Here is a 15,157-nt window from a genome sequence, read left to right as displayed (position 1 = left end):
AGTAAAGAAAATTTTGTCGATAAACTCTAAGTTGTAAAAATAAAATGTAAATTTTTGAAGAATTAATATTGCGTATAAGTGTATCTTTGAATTAGATATGGAGCAATTTTAATTACTTTAACTATTGTTTCATCTAAATAATAAAAATGTGAAACGAATTTTTCAAATAATTATTTGTTATGATCAATAAAATCAAGAGTAGGTTACCAAAAATTATAACAAGAAGAAATTGTTGATATTTAACATATAAGAAATTTTAAGTAGTGAAATAGTTAAAAATTATAGGAATGGTTCAAAGTTATTCATTTTCAAACAAAAAGATTTAGTATTCTGAATATTTATGTTGTTTTGATTATGACATGTGTTTTTTTAATTATAAAACAAACGAAAAAAGCTATGAAGCATTCAATAGTTTAAGAAAAATATTCACCTCCTATATATGGTCTTCAACAATAATGGCAATAAAATAACAATGTTATTGAAGTATTTGTCGACTACGAATGTGTCGCACATTGAAATGAGTTTAAACTAAATGTAAGATGGTAGTTGAAAATCAACGCACGCATATGTGTGATAAACAATGCATTGAAGATAATGAGTGATTATTTTTCTTTGTATGAATTATTGAAACGAAATGTTTATAAATGACTACAGTGTATTACTTAGAGTTAAAATTGATAAATATATGAAATATTTATATTTAAATGGATAAATAAAACTGTTTGCTTTATATTACATATTGATGAAACAAAATAGAATAAAAATAAAAATGAAATAAATAATATTCTTTAAAAGATGTCACGTTCCAATTTTTGTAAGTTAACAATTTTTAAAATTTTAAACTCTATTTTAATGCATGTCTCCTTAAAAAGATGTGTTGACGGGATGAAAATTGATTGTTTTGCTGTGGATAAAAAAAAATTACTTATGGATTGATTATATTTTGACTAGAGCTGTCAATTTCATAAATCCCCTAATTATTAACTCCGACCTATATGTTGGAGGGGTGAAGAAATTTTATAATTTAAAAGGCCCGAAAAAGAAAGCCTCCATCTAAAAGCCTCCTAAAATTTTGTGGGCTTAGTGGGTCTATACCCACTTTTTCAAAAACAAAATAATTTTTGATATTTTCATCGATAAAATTCTTTTGATTTTTTTTCGATAAAAAATAATTAATAATTTTTTTTGTTATTTTTCTCACAATTTTTTAAGAATTTTATTTTATTTATTTTGATATTTTTTTAATAAAATAAATTTCAAAAATTTTTCAAAAAAAAAAATCAAAATTAATATAATATTGGAGGTTTACGAGAGCCTATAAGCCCATATGTTAAACTCCATGCAATCATGGAACGTAACTTTAAAAAAAATATTTTTATTTGACAGCTCTAAGTGTGACATAAAGTATACCTATGTCAATATTTAAAAAAAAATTCAGACATTAAAATTAAAACAATTAAAATATCAATAAATTTAATATTATAGTCAATTTATTTAGTTATAATGATTTAGTCCTAACTAAATCATACTTTATTTTAGACACTTTATCTTAGTTATTTTATTTTTAGATTCTTTTATTTAAAATTCTCTGTTATGGTGCAGTAAAGTAGGAATACGACTTCTTGAATGTATGAATTTGAAAAGGTCAACAAAAATAAATATGATATTTTAATATATAAATTTTATAAAATATAATAAAAGAATTTAAATAAAAATGATATATAAAAGCCAAAAATCCCTTTATTTTTTGTAAGCATAAAAAAACCCTATACAAAGACGAAAAATATACTATAAGAATCCTAATTACTTATACGGTAATACTTGGTCGCATGTTCTTCTTCACCAAATTGTCCCAAAGAAGTTGAATCTTGGAACCTAGTTGATGAACTTTGACAATAATATCGTCGTAAGTAATTTGATTAGATTCGTTTAGCATCAAGGGGTTGAATCTCGAAATTAAATCTGTATGATCTTTAGAAATCTCCTCCAGTTTTGCTCTGGTACTTTCTCTATCAATCTTTTGATCAATGAAATCGTTAATCAATTTTGTAATCTCTACCAACTTGTCTACTTTTGCTGATATTTTCTTCATCTTTAGTACTTTCAACATGATCAAGAAAATAGCAATTCAGTTTAATTCGTTACAATTCAAAACTAATTAAACCAAAAATTAAATATATGAAAACAAACAAGATTGATTTATTGATTGAAGGAATACCATTGAATTTCCAAATTTGATTGAAGGAATGAAGAGAGCTTGCTTCTGTTTTTGTAATGCGTTGCCTGTAATTTGTATATGGATATATCGACATTTATTACTACTGCTATATATAAGGAAGGAAATTTTCTTAATTTTATTATCACATCAATCAAGATAAAATTTGTTTCTTTTATTGACGCATCAATTTTGTTATAGTTTAGTTGCAACTTGCAACAAACGTGAATAAAGGAGTTTGTTTGCAAAATAAGTAAATAAAGGATTTTGTTTCATAATAGTTAAAATCATGTCTAAACTAAAAAAATAAATAAGTAAAATGTTTGACGGATCAAATCAAACTAAATATTTGTAGTTTGTTGAGTTGACGTATAATTTTTTAAAAGAGAAAGCAGATATTATTATTGATTTAATTTGTATACATTCTCAATGAAATATCTTCATGTAGACTAGGGCTCTAACATTTAATATATATATTCCATCTAATATTGTCTATAAGGAAAAAAATATTTTACATCTTTTAAGAAAAAATATTGAATTCATTTAATTTCATCAAAATAATAATAAAAAATTATTGTATTCTATAAGTTGTCCTCCACGTGAACTTATCTAGTGATAACAAAATAAGTTATAAAAAAAATAAAATCTAAATTAATTAAAATGTGTTATAGGAATTATAATATTAAATACCGAAGAATTCGTTAGATTTGCTTATAAGACACCAAAATATAATAATTATTTTTTTTGTTATATTTGAGACCGTGCATATGAAATTATGCAAAAAAAAAGTTACACGAAATCACAGTAACTAACTAATGTTTTGAAATGCAAGTTCAATTCTTGAAAGTAATATTTTTACTATTTATTTATAGTTCAACAGTAAAAAAAATTATAGGAGACCACAATAATTAACTAATGTTTTGAAATGTAAGTCCAACTCTTGAAAGTAATATTTTTGCTATTTATTTATATTTTTTTGAGTAAGATATAATTTAAATTCCAAAAGCAAAAGAAAAAATTTGAACTATAATTTTTCTCTTAAAAAACAACGATCCACTAAATCAATTTCAATTTTATTGTATATGCACATTGTCAATGTAAAAAGTTTGTATATCGTTAGTAAATAATAATCGTTAAATCATTATATATGTTTGACTTTTATCATATTTATTTCTGAAATCATGCTTATAAATGATTATGATATGCTGACAAACCATAAAACTTTTATCGTAAATTTTTTATATGTTAGTAAATCGCAATCATTAAATTATTACAGATGTTTGATTTTTATCATAATTGCCTCTAAAATCATGTTTGTATATTTAGAGATTATAAAACTTTTTACATTGACATTACGTAATAATTAAACTCTGATTATTTATAATGGTTGCACTAATAAACATAATTAATAGAGAACTAGGCAAACAACGCTGATTTTATAGGTTCGTGATGTTTTGTAATAAATTTTCAAATTATTTTGAATTATAACTTTTATTACCTATATCTAATATAATATTAATCCATTTTCTAGAAACTATTATGTGGCAAACTACTATTCAATTTATATTAGTTACATTGTTAAAATAATTAAAATCTGACAAGGCCGACCCAACACGTTATGAGGCCTAAAGCGAAATTATTAGATAAAGCCTTTTTAAAATTTAATAAATAAATTATTAATATTTTCTTTAATAATTATATAAATTTTGTTTAACAAAATTAATGACATTTTCAAATCTATTTTCTATATATTTTTCAAATAATGAAATAAGACATTTCAACGGTTATACAGCAACATCAGACACTCATGTAAAATTTTCCATATTTTAGTTGAATAAGAAAAGAATGTGTATATATTGTAGCACTCAAGTAACTCATGTTAACAATATGTTCTAACTCATGTTAACAATATGTTCGCTATTTATCTCATGATCTCTCCATTTAAAACTAGTATTTCTCATATTAATGATGTACTCACCTTTTATCTCATGATTATTTAATTTATAATTAATATTTCTCTCATCTCTACTGTTTTAATTAACCAATTTAGTTGTACTGAAATAAGTATTAAATAATTTGTAATAAAAACAAAATATTTTATTTAATTTATATAAAATTTTATCAAAATTAGTTTTAAAAATATTAAAATCTGAGGCCTTTTTCATAGATAAAAAAAAATATTTGAAATCTTTTTTTAAGTAAAAAAATTTGTTTTTTAGGGAGGCCTAAGGCGTTTGGTTTGTTAGCCTTACCCTGTACCGGCTCTGATCCGACACATATCGTTTTCTGGTTTATTGTACAAATAAAAATAATATTTAATATATTTAGTTAATGGACCAGTTGAAAGCAATACGATATTCAGTGATTGCTTTTTTAGGGAAATATAATTTTCGAAACCTGTGTTTTCTATAGTAATAATATTATGATGAGATCGTAAACTCAGTGCAAATGAAATAACACTCCAATAAAATGTTCTCAAACTGTTGAATATAAAAAACTATCATGAGAAAATGAATATTGAAATCCAAGTTTATTCTGTGATTATTACATGAATGTCAAAGGGGATGACGGTCCTTCGTTGCATAATGTAAACTCCAACAGAAACATGATCGGAAGTCTTAAAAATTAGGCTGATGCAACTGCCATTCTACACCTACTTGTTTCACAAATGGAAGACCCTAGAAAAGGGGCAAGCTAGGCGGAAAACGCACAAGCATCCACTCTCTTTCATACGAAGCTAAATGAGTCCATCCAATTTCTTCTACCAAAGAGAGTTTTAGTTCATACAGTTTCTTCTTGGCAGGCTCCGCGTCATCTTGAATTATGTCAGTTAGTACCTGGATGGATCAGCAATAATATCATAATTAGGTACAATTTTACTGGTTCAGTATTCTTATTATAACAATGTTAAGTTCTAATTATAACTAACAAACATTCTTTATTGTCTTCTTTTTTATTCTTTTAGCTTTTTCATTTTCTTTAAAAATTTCATCAGTACAGATTTTCAAGAATTGCTGACAAGATTCAATGTTGTTTTTGCATAATAGCTTACAAATTATTTTGAAACAATTTTATAAAAAATTTAAAAACTAAAGAATCCTAAACTATTCAGGTTAACAGATATGAAAGGACTCCTAAACTATTCAGGTTAACCGATATGAAAGGACTCCTAAACTATTCAGGTTACTCTCTATTCTATTTCAGTGGTTGTGCTTAGGCCAGAGAATCCAATATATGACAAGGAGAAAGGGAACTAAAGATTCTGTTAGATAACAAGACCGTGCAGAAAAAATACCTTCAATGCTGTCCCAAGCCTTTGACTCCGCCTCTCATGTGTCACCAACAGGATCCCGTACTTTGTGCACTTAACATCAACCCATTTCTTCAGTTCAATAAAGTTCTCATCAAACAAGTTTTGATGAATGCCATTATCGCTGGATTGCTCGTGGGGAAATGCACCTTCTGTTGAAGCCGAAGCCAGGGAATTATTTACCTCCTTTGACAATTTACAAGTTAAGCACGTCAATTTCCATTTGATAAACAATAAATGTCCCTAATACCACCAAAAGTTTTTATTTATTTTAACACCATAACACCCAAATACACTCTTCTGAATTAAGCATAGCACGAGGAGACATGAAAATTGTAGTTAGACATATGACGGAATGTAATTCCAAACTCAAAAAATGAGTAGCATTTATTAATGTTTATGGTTTGAGTTCAAAAGACGGGAAAAATTGCCTCAGCGTACAGGGATATTTCCTAAATTTTGGAGTTACTAACAAGTTATATTTTACAATATCATACATTATTTAGATAACATAAAAGTACGAACCCTTAAAGACTCAATTTCTGCCAGTGCAAGTCCCTTTTGGTAAAGAGCCTCTGCTAATTGATCCCTGGTTGTTTCCTTCTTTTTCTTGATTTTCTGTAGTGAGATTAAAATATCATTAACTGCCAACAAAAATGCAAACTCAAAAACGGTCACGTAAGTAGTAAAAAGTGCTACCAAAGTTTATTTTTCCATGCAGAATGAGGTTCCATATAAATTTAGCTAAACAACAATTAGTCTAACATGTTTAAATATCATGTCATTGTTTTAAGACAACTATTGCATGATCATTATAATTATAAAAAGTTAAGTACCAAAGTCATAGTTAATAATGTAAGATTGCAAAGTCTTCTGAACAAATATCACTCAAATGCCGTGTCAATTTTATGGATTAGGATCCTCTTCAGGTACAAAATTAATTGGATATAATCTGAACCACAAAGTATTGTTTTTTTAAATAATTTAATAAAAAGGATAAATATAGTTACACATATTCTAACCATTGGATTTAACTGCATTGGCGTGCAACTTCATAAGATCTATTTCCTGATTTTAATATTTTTCCCTATAATTCCGTATAAATAGAGAACTAATACAAAAGTAGGTGACAGGGATAACTTTAAGCACAGGAAAAAGAGATAAACACCTCTGCATCCTCATCTGGATCATTTTTCAGTGCAAAATATTGGGTCAACTCTTCTTTATCAATACTGTCGATCACCTCATTTGCTGCATTAATTATCTGCAAGGCATATTCATAATTGTCTCAAATCAGCCTTTTTTTACTTCATAATCGTCTCAAGGCATATTCATAATTATTTCAACTATTGTGGATCATTCACACAACTAAATTGAACAACTAATTATCAACACTCGTGTTTAGGGTATCAAAAGTTCTAACTAGTTCAAACACGTGAAGTTCAGAAAACTTAAAAATTTACCTGGTAATTTATTTTGTATGTGTGATAATTACATTATTTCACGGCTAGGAAGGTCAGATTTCACATTTCAATTAACAGTTAATATGCTTTCAAAATGTATATGTCTAATATTAAATAAGATACTGATGAACTTTGATTGGTAAATTTTGAATTTTGCAAGAAAAATATAATCAGCCGAATAAAAATGCAGGATCTACACTCTTAAGAGTTGCTAGATCCCTACCTTTTGTGTTCACGTGTTTCAAGATCCATTAACAGAAGTATAATGTACCTCTTCATTATGATGGAATTTGTCTTTGATATTACTCCTAGAAACCAAGCCTTCCAAAATCTTTGCAAGCAACAAAGTGTACTTTGGATATTCCGACTACAAGGAAATATAACAGATTTTGCTATTATTTAGTTTCAATCTAGAATGTACAGAATAAACAGCTGAATAAAGTTTTGAATAACATTCAACAAAAAATAAATAAAATATTTCAAAAGAAAATCAAATCAATATAATTTTAAAGTGTACTGAAACACATGAAGATGAGTCAACCACTAAAACTAGGAGTTCAGAATTCAGATCAAATTATATACTTTGAGCAAGGCAGACAACTTGTTCCATTCTAATTGATCTTCATCGCTTTCTTGTTTAATGCCTCCAAGGACCTTTATTTTTGCATCTCGTACCTGATAGACAAGTCAAGGCTAACTTAAGGTATCATTAAGACAAAAGACATACAGTTTGAATTTTACAGTATATAATCTAAATTGTCACGACTAGGAACTGTAAGTGAATGATTTTGGATATGGATACATGGAAAAGTAAAACCAAATTATGGCCCTCTATAAAGACACCAGAAAAGCTTTTGTATGTGTGATTGTGTGTAAAGTTTGTACATAAACAGTAATGTGAGCATCTTCCACTCATGACAGCCAAGGTTTATCAATCATTCTTTGATTAAATTACTGATAAATTAATTGTGATTAAAATGATTATTACAGAGAAAAAAAGTACAACAACAGCATAAGGCTTCCTACAAAGTATATAAAAAATAAAGTAGAAATTGTCCTTTCTAGATAAATTATGAGCTGATTTTTTTATTATTTTTGAGATAATATGGAAGATTCTACAAAGGTGGGTTTTCAATAGCAAAGTTAACTAATGCAAAACATTCTAAAATGTTACTAAGTGAAATCTATAAAGATAATTAGCTCCAACTTTAAAAGATTAACAATGCGCAGTCCTTGTTCATATTAGCCATGTACTCATTTTAAAAATACTTTAAACTATGGAAAATTTAAAGTATATAGCAAATAAATGCATATTAAGTCATGCCAAAAAATGTGGATAGAAAACAGGAAGCTCTTGTGCCAAATATGACCAACATGCATACCTCTTCTTCAAAATGTTCAGGAACAGTCTTCTTGGATGATAAAGAAGTTTTTCCCTTCTCCTCATCAATCTTCCAACAAGAGGTAATAAGACAATGTAATTAGACATTAATATATAGCACATATTTTATGCTAGTTTATACATCAGTGCAGCTTGGAGATTGGAACATAGAAGACCTTAAAGCGGGTAGGTGCAAAAGCTAGAGAATAAGTGATAACCTTATTCGGGGGAACAATATAAGAAATCTGATATGACGCAGGGTGCTTCTCTGGATTTTTATGCTCCCCCTGTCCGGCAAATGATAGTTTTCCATATGATATTGATCCAACCAATACAGATCCTTGTAGAGAGTTCTGTGGAAATACTATAAATGTTGTTACATATAAACAACGGTCCAATGGAATTACATAAGAGGTTAAGAAAAGAGAATCTACCTTGGGAAGCTTGTCTTTTGGTGGACCAAGATAAAATCCTTCTTTTATACTATCAAGAAGGAAACGTCAGCACCACAACAAGGTGACATTAAAACCTTTAGTAGGTAGCTACGGACTAAAACCCAGTCACATACCCTGGAATTAATGTTGAGGACTTGAAGGAACCATTTCCCATCAGTGGGCCATCTGGCTGAGAGAAGAAGCTTAATCGGATGATGTCCTGAAAATTAAGACAAACATACAAATGATAACTGTTGAAGAATCAAGGGAAATCAGATTTGATTCTCTTTTATTTTATATTATTCTGTTTATTTTTATTTTATTACTCTGTCGTTATTATTCAGTATTACTATTGACATTTCTCTTCTTATATAAACTACTTAGAGCTGTAGTAATAAAACATGAAATATTTTGCTTTTTTCTTTCTTCAATAACTAACTATAGAAGGAATGTAACAAGATACCTTTGTTTCAATGATGTATTTAAAACTAGTGAGATATGTACCTTAATGGGGAGATCACAATTTTAAGAGACCTTAAATAATTAATTGAATTTAGGAACAAATAATAAAACGAGACACCTAATTCTAATTCTCCCTACTTCAGTTCATCTAGCAATACTTCTATTTGGAAATGTGATAGGTTCCTGCACTCTATTAATCATAGGAAGGGGCTCAATAGGGCTCTAGTCTTTTGGTTAAATGGGCCAATTCCCACTTTAGAAGAGGAATTAACTACATCTACTCAACAAATTGGGGAAATTTAGTTAGAGGTAAGAGAAAACAGATCTTAAACCTGTTTAAAATAGGGAAGTGCAGAAAAGGATGATATATGTAAATTTCATAATAGTTTTCGGCTTATAGCTCGGGGTTATAGGTGTTTACTTGGACTCGTTTTGCTTCTGTATTCTCCCTTGTTTGATACGATTGTTCCGATTAAAGTGACTTGCAGTTTATATTTAATATTTTAAATTTATTTTCCTACTAACATTTATGTAAATAAATCAAAGTTACCGTGAACACTCATTAAATAGTGTTTGAAATTTTCAAATACAAATACATTTCTTACAAAGTAAAATTCAGAACTTCCATTTGTAAAAAAAATTTGCAAGCCATGTACTTCAAAAAGTTGTGGATTACAATACGGCAACTAAGCATAGACATGCCTACTGACTAGAGATTAACAAATGAAAAGCATTAAAAAAACTTATAATCATGTTATTACAAATGTCGCTGAAGTTAGAGTGAAACTGAAAGATTAAAGGAATGTCATAAATTGTCTTTACGAATATAACAACTACCTTGTCTTCCAAATTTCGCTCAATGAATAGCACCAGCTGCTTCATCTTTTCCAAAATCTGCAAGTTTTCATGTCTGAGACAATAAAATGTTGTGAGTATAGGACAATGTTTAATGCCTAGAAATATTCCACTTATTATTAAAACTCCAACTTTCTTATTGCGTGCTTTAAATACTAACCATGCTTTCAAGTCCTTAAAACTACAAAACTAATTTTCAGTAACTAACTACAAAATTTGAAAATTTATTTCTGAACTATATGAAAGCAGAATAGTTATGAACTAAATGGAAAGCAGCACAAGGAACAAAAACGCATGTGTAGTTTGTCCAGTATATGTGCTAAGAAGGAGTTGTACCTTACATATAGCTGTAAATTGTATTCTCCTTTAGGGAGCTTTGTAGAGGTTGGATAGGCATCTCCACTTGAATATACTCGCTATAATCAGAATGTATAAATATGAAAATAAACAAGCAGCTTACTATTCACTTGCCTGAGGAATAGTATCTGAAACGAAAAACTATCCACCCTTCCCAATCCTCATCTTTAAAAGCACAAAGGAAATTAAATATCAGAATACCTTATTTGAATCAGAAATCATATAAAACTGAGACTCAAATTTAGTATCATATATCCGACCATTAAGAAATGGTATTTGAGGTTTTATTACTGCTCCATCATCCAATTTGATCTTGTATCTGAAACCAAAACCTTGAGAACAGGCCATCTAAAAGTCATAAAGATAAATGAAACATATTACAAAATTTATAAATATTCACGTTAATGTCAGCGCTAGTATCTGCTTTCCAGAAGGGAGTTTGTCACGATCATTTGAGAGTGCACTGATCTTAGCATCTCCAGGTCGATATGGGACTCTTATCTGCAAGTTTAACAAAATTGTAAGACTAAGCTAACCTCATTATGTCCCACATCACAAGCATACAGGAATAGGAACAAAAAAGGAACCAAATTTTACATGATAACCTTAATTAGATTTGCTACAGGTGCAAGTTTCTCAGATGCCAGTAGGGCTTCAGCATCAACTCTGACAGGTGCATCACTCCCATCAAGTACAATTTCCTCTTGACTGACTTTTATACCATGAAACACTATCTGGAAATTTGTATAAATTAGCAAAATCATTTCATTAGTGAAAACTGATAAAATTCCCGTTTCCTTAATTCTTCTTTCACCAGAAGTTGTTAATGAGAGAAACTAGAGTCACATACCAAAATATCTCGCAGAGGAGAATATGTACATCATACAAACATGAACTATTACCTTAAGATCCACATTGGTAGTCTCATGACTCCCTATTCCACTTGACCAAAACTGAGCTATGACTAGTTCCAATGTCTGACCACCTACTACCCTAAAAGTGAAGCTTTTGGCCGCAGGAGAAGAAAAATTTACAACACTCCTCCATTTCAAAGGTCTTTGCAATGGACAAATCTGGACATAAAAAGCATGTCAAAAAAGGTCTATACTTAACCTTACATAATGTTAGGCTGTACATTGTACCTGAATAGTATCCACAAAAAATCTTCGAGGTGTATCAAAACTTGATATGTTCATGGTTGCTTCAACCCAAGATGCACCATGTGGAACCTCTATATATTTCCTTTCTATATGGCCTAATGAAGCAAAAACTAAGACAATAAGTATTTGTTTTGGACTTATGAATATAATCTAAACCGGAAAAAGCAATTTAATAAAAAATTATTCAAACATACAAAAATTCTAAAAATATTTTGGTATATTGTAAAAGATAAAGCCCCTGGAAAATAGCTCAAACATCAAGGTTGGATTGTATACATCTAGATGCAAATTCCAACCTTAGTGTGCCACCAGAAGAAAGAAGCATACTGTCATACTGATTAACTTGATTGACTAATGCACACCTGGCTGAAATAACATCTCTGAAAATGAAACTTGTGGAGGTCTATTAATTACAGCCATAGGCTTGGTTATAGTAATTGGAATTCTGAAAAGAGGGCCACGCCATGGTGCTTTGCAGTCAATACCGTAGACCTCATAATAATGCAGACCATCACTTAAATTGGTAGGATCCACTACTATGCTGAAAGTAGAAGAAACTTGTAAGTTTTACTGAAACAAAACTACAAATTAAGATCATCGAACAGCAACTTCGTTGAAATAAAAAGGAAGGAAACATAAACTGCTTATGGAATAACAATTTCATCATAGAAGTTAGGGGATGATGAAGGAAAACCAACTTGAATGTACGACCGTTGTGCGTGAGCAGTAGATACTCAGGAGCTTTCACAACTGTACTATCTGAAGAGTGTAACTCAATGCACTCCTCAAATACAACCAAATCTTCCAACTTGTTGGCATCTTCATGAAATTTGGGATCAACTAGCACCGTCCACTGTCAATAAGTACTACAAATTATAAAGAAAATTGCCAATTTGGAGTACAAAGGGATTACACTAAAATTTACCGTGAACTGATGATAAAAAGCATGATGAATTAATTTGATAGGAACTGGTTATTAATATTAATCAGTCTTCAGTAAATTTTTAGACATATTGATCAGTATTAAAACAAAAATATTTTACCTAATCTATACATATTAATAACCAGTTCCTATCAAATGAAAATAAAAATACAAATTAATATTAAATCAAATGGAAGAATTAATGCTCAAATAGTTAGAATGAGTCCTTGTAGGCGTGATAAAATATTATCTGATAAGTTATTGTGATATTCCCCATCTTAATTGATATAGAAGTTCAAAAAAAGAAAGAAAAAAAATACAATTTAAAGTGTTTGTGAAGTGTCTGATTCAAATACTTGTCCTACATGAAAACAACACGCCGCGACTACTATTTTGAAGTATCCATGTTTCCTTGACTTTTACTTATTACCAGCATAAAACAATTGCAAGAGAGTTATCATGCTTCATTATATATCTCCTTAATTTTTCTAAAACAAAAATCACCCAATACTACTAGAGTTCTTCTTTTGTAGATAGCAAGGTAGATTATATGTTTTTCCAATCAACAAAATCTTATCAAGCGCGAGAGTTAGATGCAACGATCAGTATGTCATCAGTAAGTTGTTTTCCCACAATACGATCTTTAATCCACTTTACAAATTATAGTTTTCAGGGATCTCTCTCAAAATATGCTATGATCATCAATGCACACCAATTTTTAGACTGATCTCACCTCAGTAGATTGTCTACAAGCATTAGCCTCTCTGAGGTAGATGCCCCGTGATGAAGGATCTGCATCAACAATTTTATAAAGGGATATCATTTTTACAATATTTGAATGACTAATATTACTTTAATAAGATTCTACTACAATCTATATAAACGATTTTTCGTCAATTACATGTAAACGATCTTCATTTTATTTTTATTTAGCGTCGCCTCTGCAACTTGTCAATTTTATCACATTTCTCAAACAACATTAATGCAGCAATTAAGCAAAGGTAAAATAAATATTGTCCTGTTTACAAGTCAGCTAGAAATAATTTTACTTGTGCAACATTTATGAATATGCTTTGTAGTACCAGTTTTACTTTTTTCCATTGTTATTATATTCTGTTGGGTTTTTTAGGGAGGGGGAGAATTGGTTACAGTTAGTTTGTTAGTCGGCCAGCGATAGTTAGAACTTAGAATAAATATGGTATGTTAACATTTAAATAAGAGGGGTTACGAGGGAGGAGTGACTAATCATTTGTGAGAGAATTTGGGCCTTAGGGCAGGGAGATGCAGACACTCAAGATCCGTAGTGCTGTAATAGAAAGATGCCCCCTGTTCTTTCTAATTTAATACAAGGTCCTCTCACATTCCTCTGGATTTTCTTTCTTAATCTTGTTGGATAGGTCATCATGAGTTATGCAGCTGAATAATAATATGAATTTAAATTTATTACCAATTTAGAAGCAAACTAGAACCCTTTCTTCAATACATAACCTCTTTACATGTAATGCATGGATAAAGAATTGTTTTTGATCATGTTGTTAGAATACTATAAAATATCATATAATATTCTAACAAAATATTTTATAATATTCTAACACGTATCAATTATCAAATATTTACCATGTTTTTTTAAGCAAGAAATTAGAGACACTAATTAACAAAATACGTATGTGTGCTAGTGCAGTGGTGATTGCCTAGCTTTGTTTTCCATAGGATCTAAGTTTTAATCCCTATAGAGATTATATGGCCTAGTGCCTCCCCCAAAATAAATAATATCGTTCTCTCTCCCCTGTTAAGAAAGAGTACCGTTGAAGTTGTGGGATTTTAGAGAAAATGAGGAGAGAAAATAATAAGGGTTTGAATATTATTGATAATAGCTTAATGCTAATTTGATTACAATAGACTCAATACTAATCTCTATTTATAGAGAAACATAGACTAAATCCTAAATTAGGAATAAATCATAATAATAATAAGAGATATTCTAAGATTCTCTATGATTATAAATTGGTCATAGAAAATAACTCAACATACTCTAATATAATATAAAAGATATTATAAGATATTTTCTAATATTCTAACACTCCCCCTCAAGCTAAAGCTTACTAAGCTTTAGCTTGCTACAAGAAAACAATGTTTTGCTCTGCAAAATAATAAAAAGGATGGAAAAGCAACTCAGGGATGCAGGTGAAGTCGGAGAGAATTGCTATAAATATAGCCTAGCCAGATAGCCGATATGATCATCAGCCTGAGAGAAATTCATGGCAAACAATTGAACAAAGCGAGGTCCGTTCTTCTAAAAACTGCATTTGGAAGCTTTAAACCAATAATATTGGAGAGGCGTGCTTCAAGGAGAGAAAGGCAAGGCCAGTACATCTGGGACAAAGATGGGGCCAGTGCATTTGGGACAAATTGTCATGCTAAAGTGTGAGTCATAAAAATAAAAGACATCGTCAGAATAATCATCAATGGGAAAATAAGTCATCACTAATATGATTCATCAGTGGGAAAAGGGACACCACCGGAATGATCATCGGTGGGAATAGAAGCCACTGTTGTAATCTATTAGTAAGAACTAAATTGCATGACAAACACCAAAGA

At 29.6% G+C, this 15,157-nt stretch overlaps 1 protein-coding gene and 1 long non-coding RNA gene across 4 annotated transcripts in view; both read right to left on the bottom strand.

The window, feature by feature from the left end:
• Positions 1-1,700: 1,700 nt before the first annotated feature.
• Positions 1,701-2,496, bottom strand: LOC113786378 (uncharacterized). The gene is made up of 2 exons (XR_012162848.1): positions 2,219-2,496; positions 1,701-2,100 (listed from the first exon to the last, which is right to left on the bottom strand). It is a non-coding gene; the product is annotated as an uncharacterized lncRNA (long non-coding RNA).
• Positions 2,497-4,685: 2,189 nt separating this feature from the next.
• LOC101494371 (tripeptidyl-peptidase 2) overlaps positions 4,686-15,157 on the bottom strand; it is a 17,572-nt gene continuing 7,100 nt past the window's right edge. The window contains exons 15-34 of one of the 3 annotated variants that reach the window (XM_004496500.4): positions 13,293-13,351; positions 12,336-12,490; positions 12,000-12,178; positions 11,620-11,732; positions 11,380-11,550; positions 11,083-11,211; positions 10,878-10,978; positions 10,679-10,796; positions 10,457-10,536; positions 10,103-10,175; positions 8,938-9,023; positions 8,804-8,852; positions 8,588-8,722; positions 8,371-8,439; positions 7,571-7,663; positions 7,260-7,355; positions 6,694-6,789; positions 6,051-6,143; positions 5,511-5,711; positions 4,686-5,052 (exon numbers count right to left, since the gene is read on the bottom strand). In XM_004496500.4, coding sequence (XP_004496557.1) covers positions 4,894-5,052; positions 5,511-5,711; positions 6,051-6,143; positions 6,694-6,789; positions 7,260-7,355; positions 7,571-7,663; positions 8,371-8,439; positions 8,588-8,722; positions 8,804-8,852; positions 8,938-9,023; positions 10,103-10,175; positions 10,457-10,536; positions 10,679-10,796; positions 10,878-10,978; positions 11,083-11,211; positions 11,380-11,550; positions 11,620-11,732; positions 12,000-12,178; positions 12,336-12,490; positions 13,293-13,351 — 2,255 coding nt within the window. In that variant the 3' untranslated portion in view covers positions 4,686-4,893. Of the gene's footprint in view, positions 5,053-5,510; positions 5,712-6,050; positions 6,170-6,693; positions 6,790-7,259; positions 7,356-7,570; positions 7,664-8,370; positions 8,440-8,587; positions 8,734-8,803; positions 8,853-8,937; positions 9,024-10,102; positions 10,176-10,456; positions 10,537-10,678; positions 10,797-10,877; positions 10,979-11,082; positions 11,212-11,379; positions 11,551-11,619; positions 11,733-11,999; positions 12,179-12,335; positions 12,491-13,292; positions 13,352-15,157 lie in introns of those variants that run through there. The other 2 variants (XM_027333727.2, XR_012162713.1) reach the window with 2 other exon arrangements.

This window comes from Cicer arietinum, chromosome 4 (assembly GCF_000331145.2).
Source record: "Cicer arietinum cultivar CDC Frontier isolate Library 1 chromosome 4, Cicar.CDCFrontier_v2.0, whole genome shotgun sequence".
Classification (NCBI taxonomy): domain Eukaryota; kingdom Viridiplantae; phylum Streptophyta; class Magnoliopsida; order Fabales; family Fabaceae; genus Cicer; species Cicer arietinum.
This window is presented reverse-complemented; position numbering and strand designations above follow the sequence as displayed.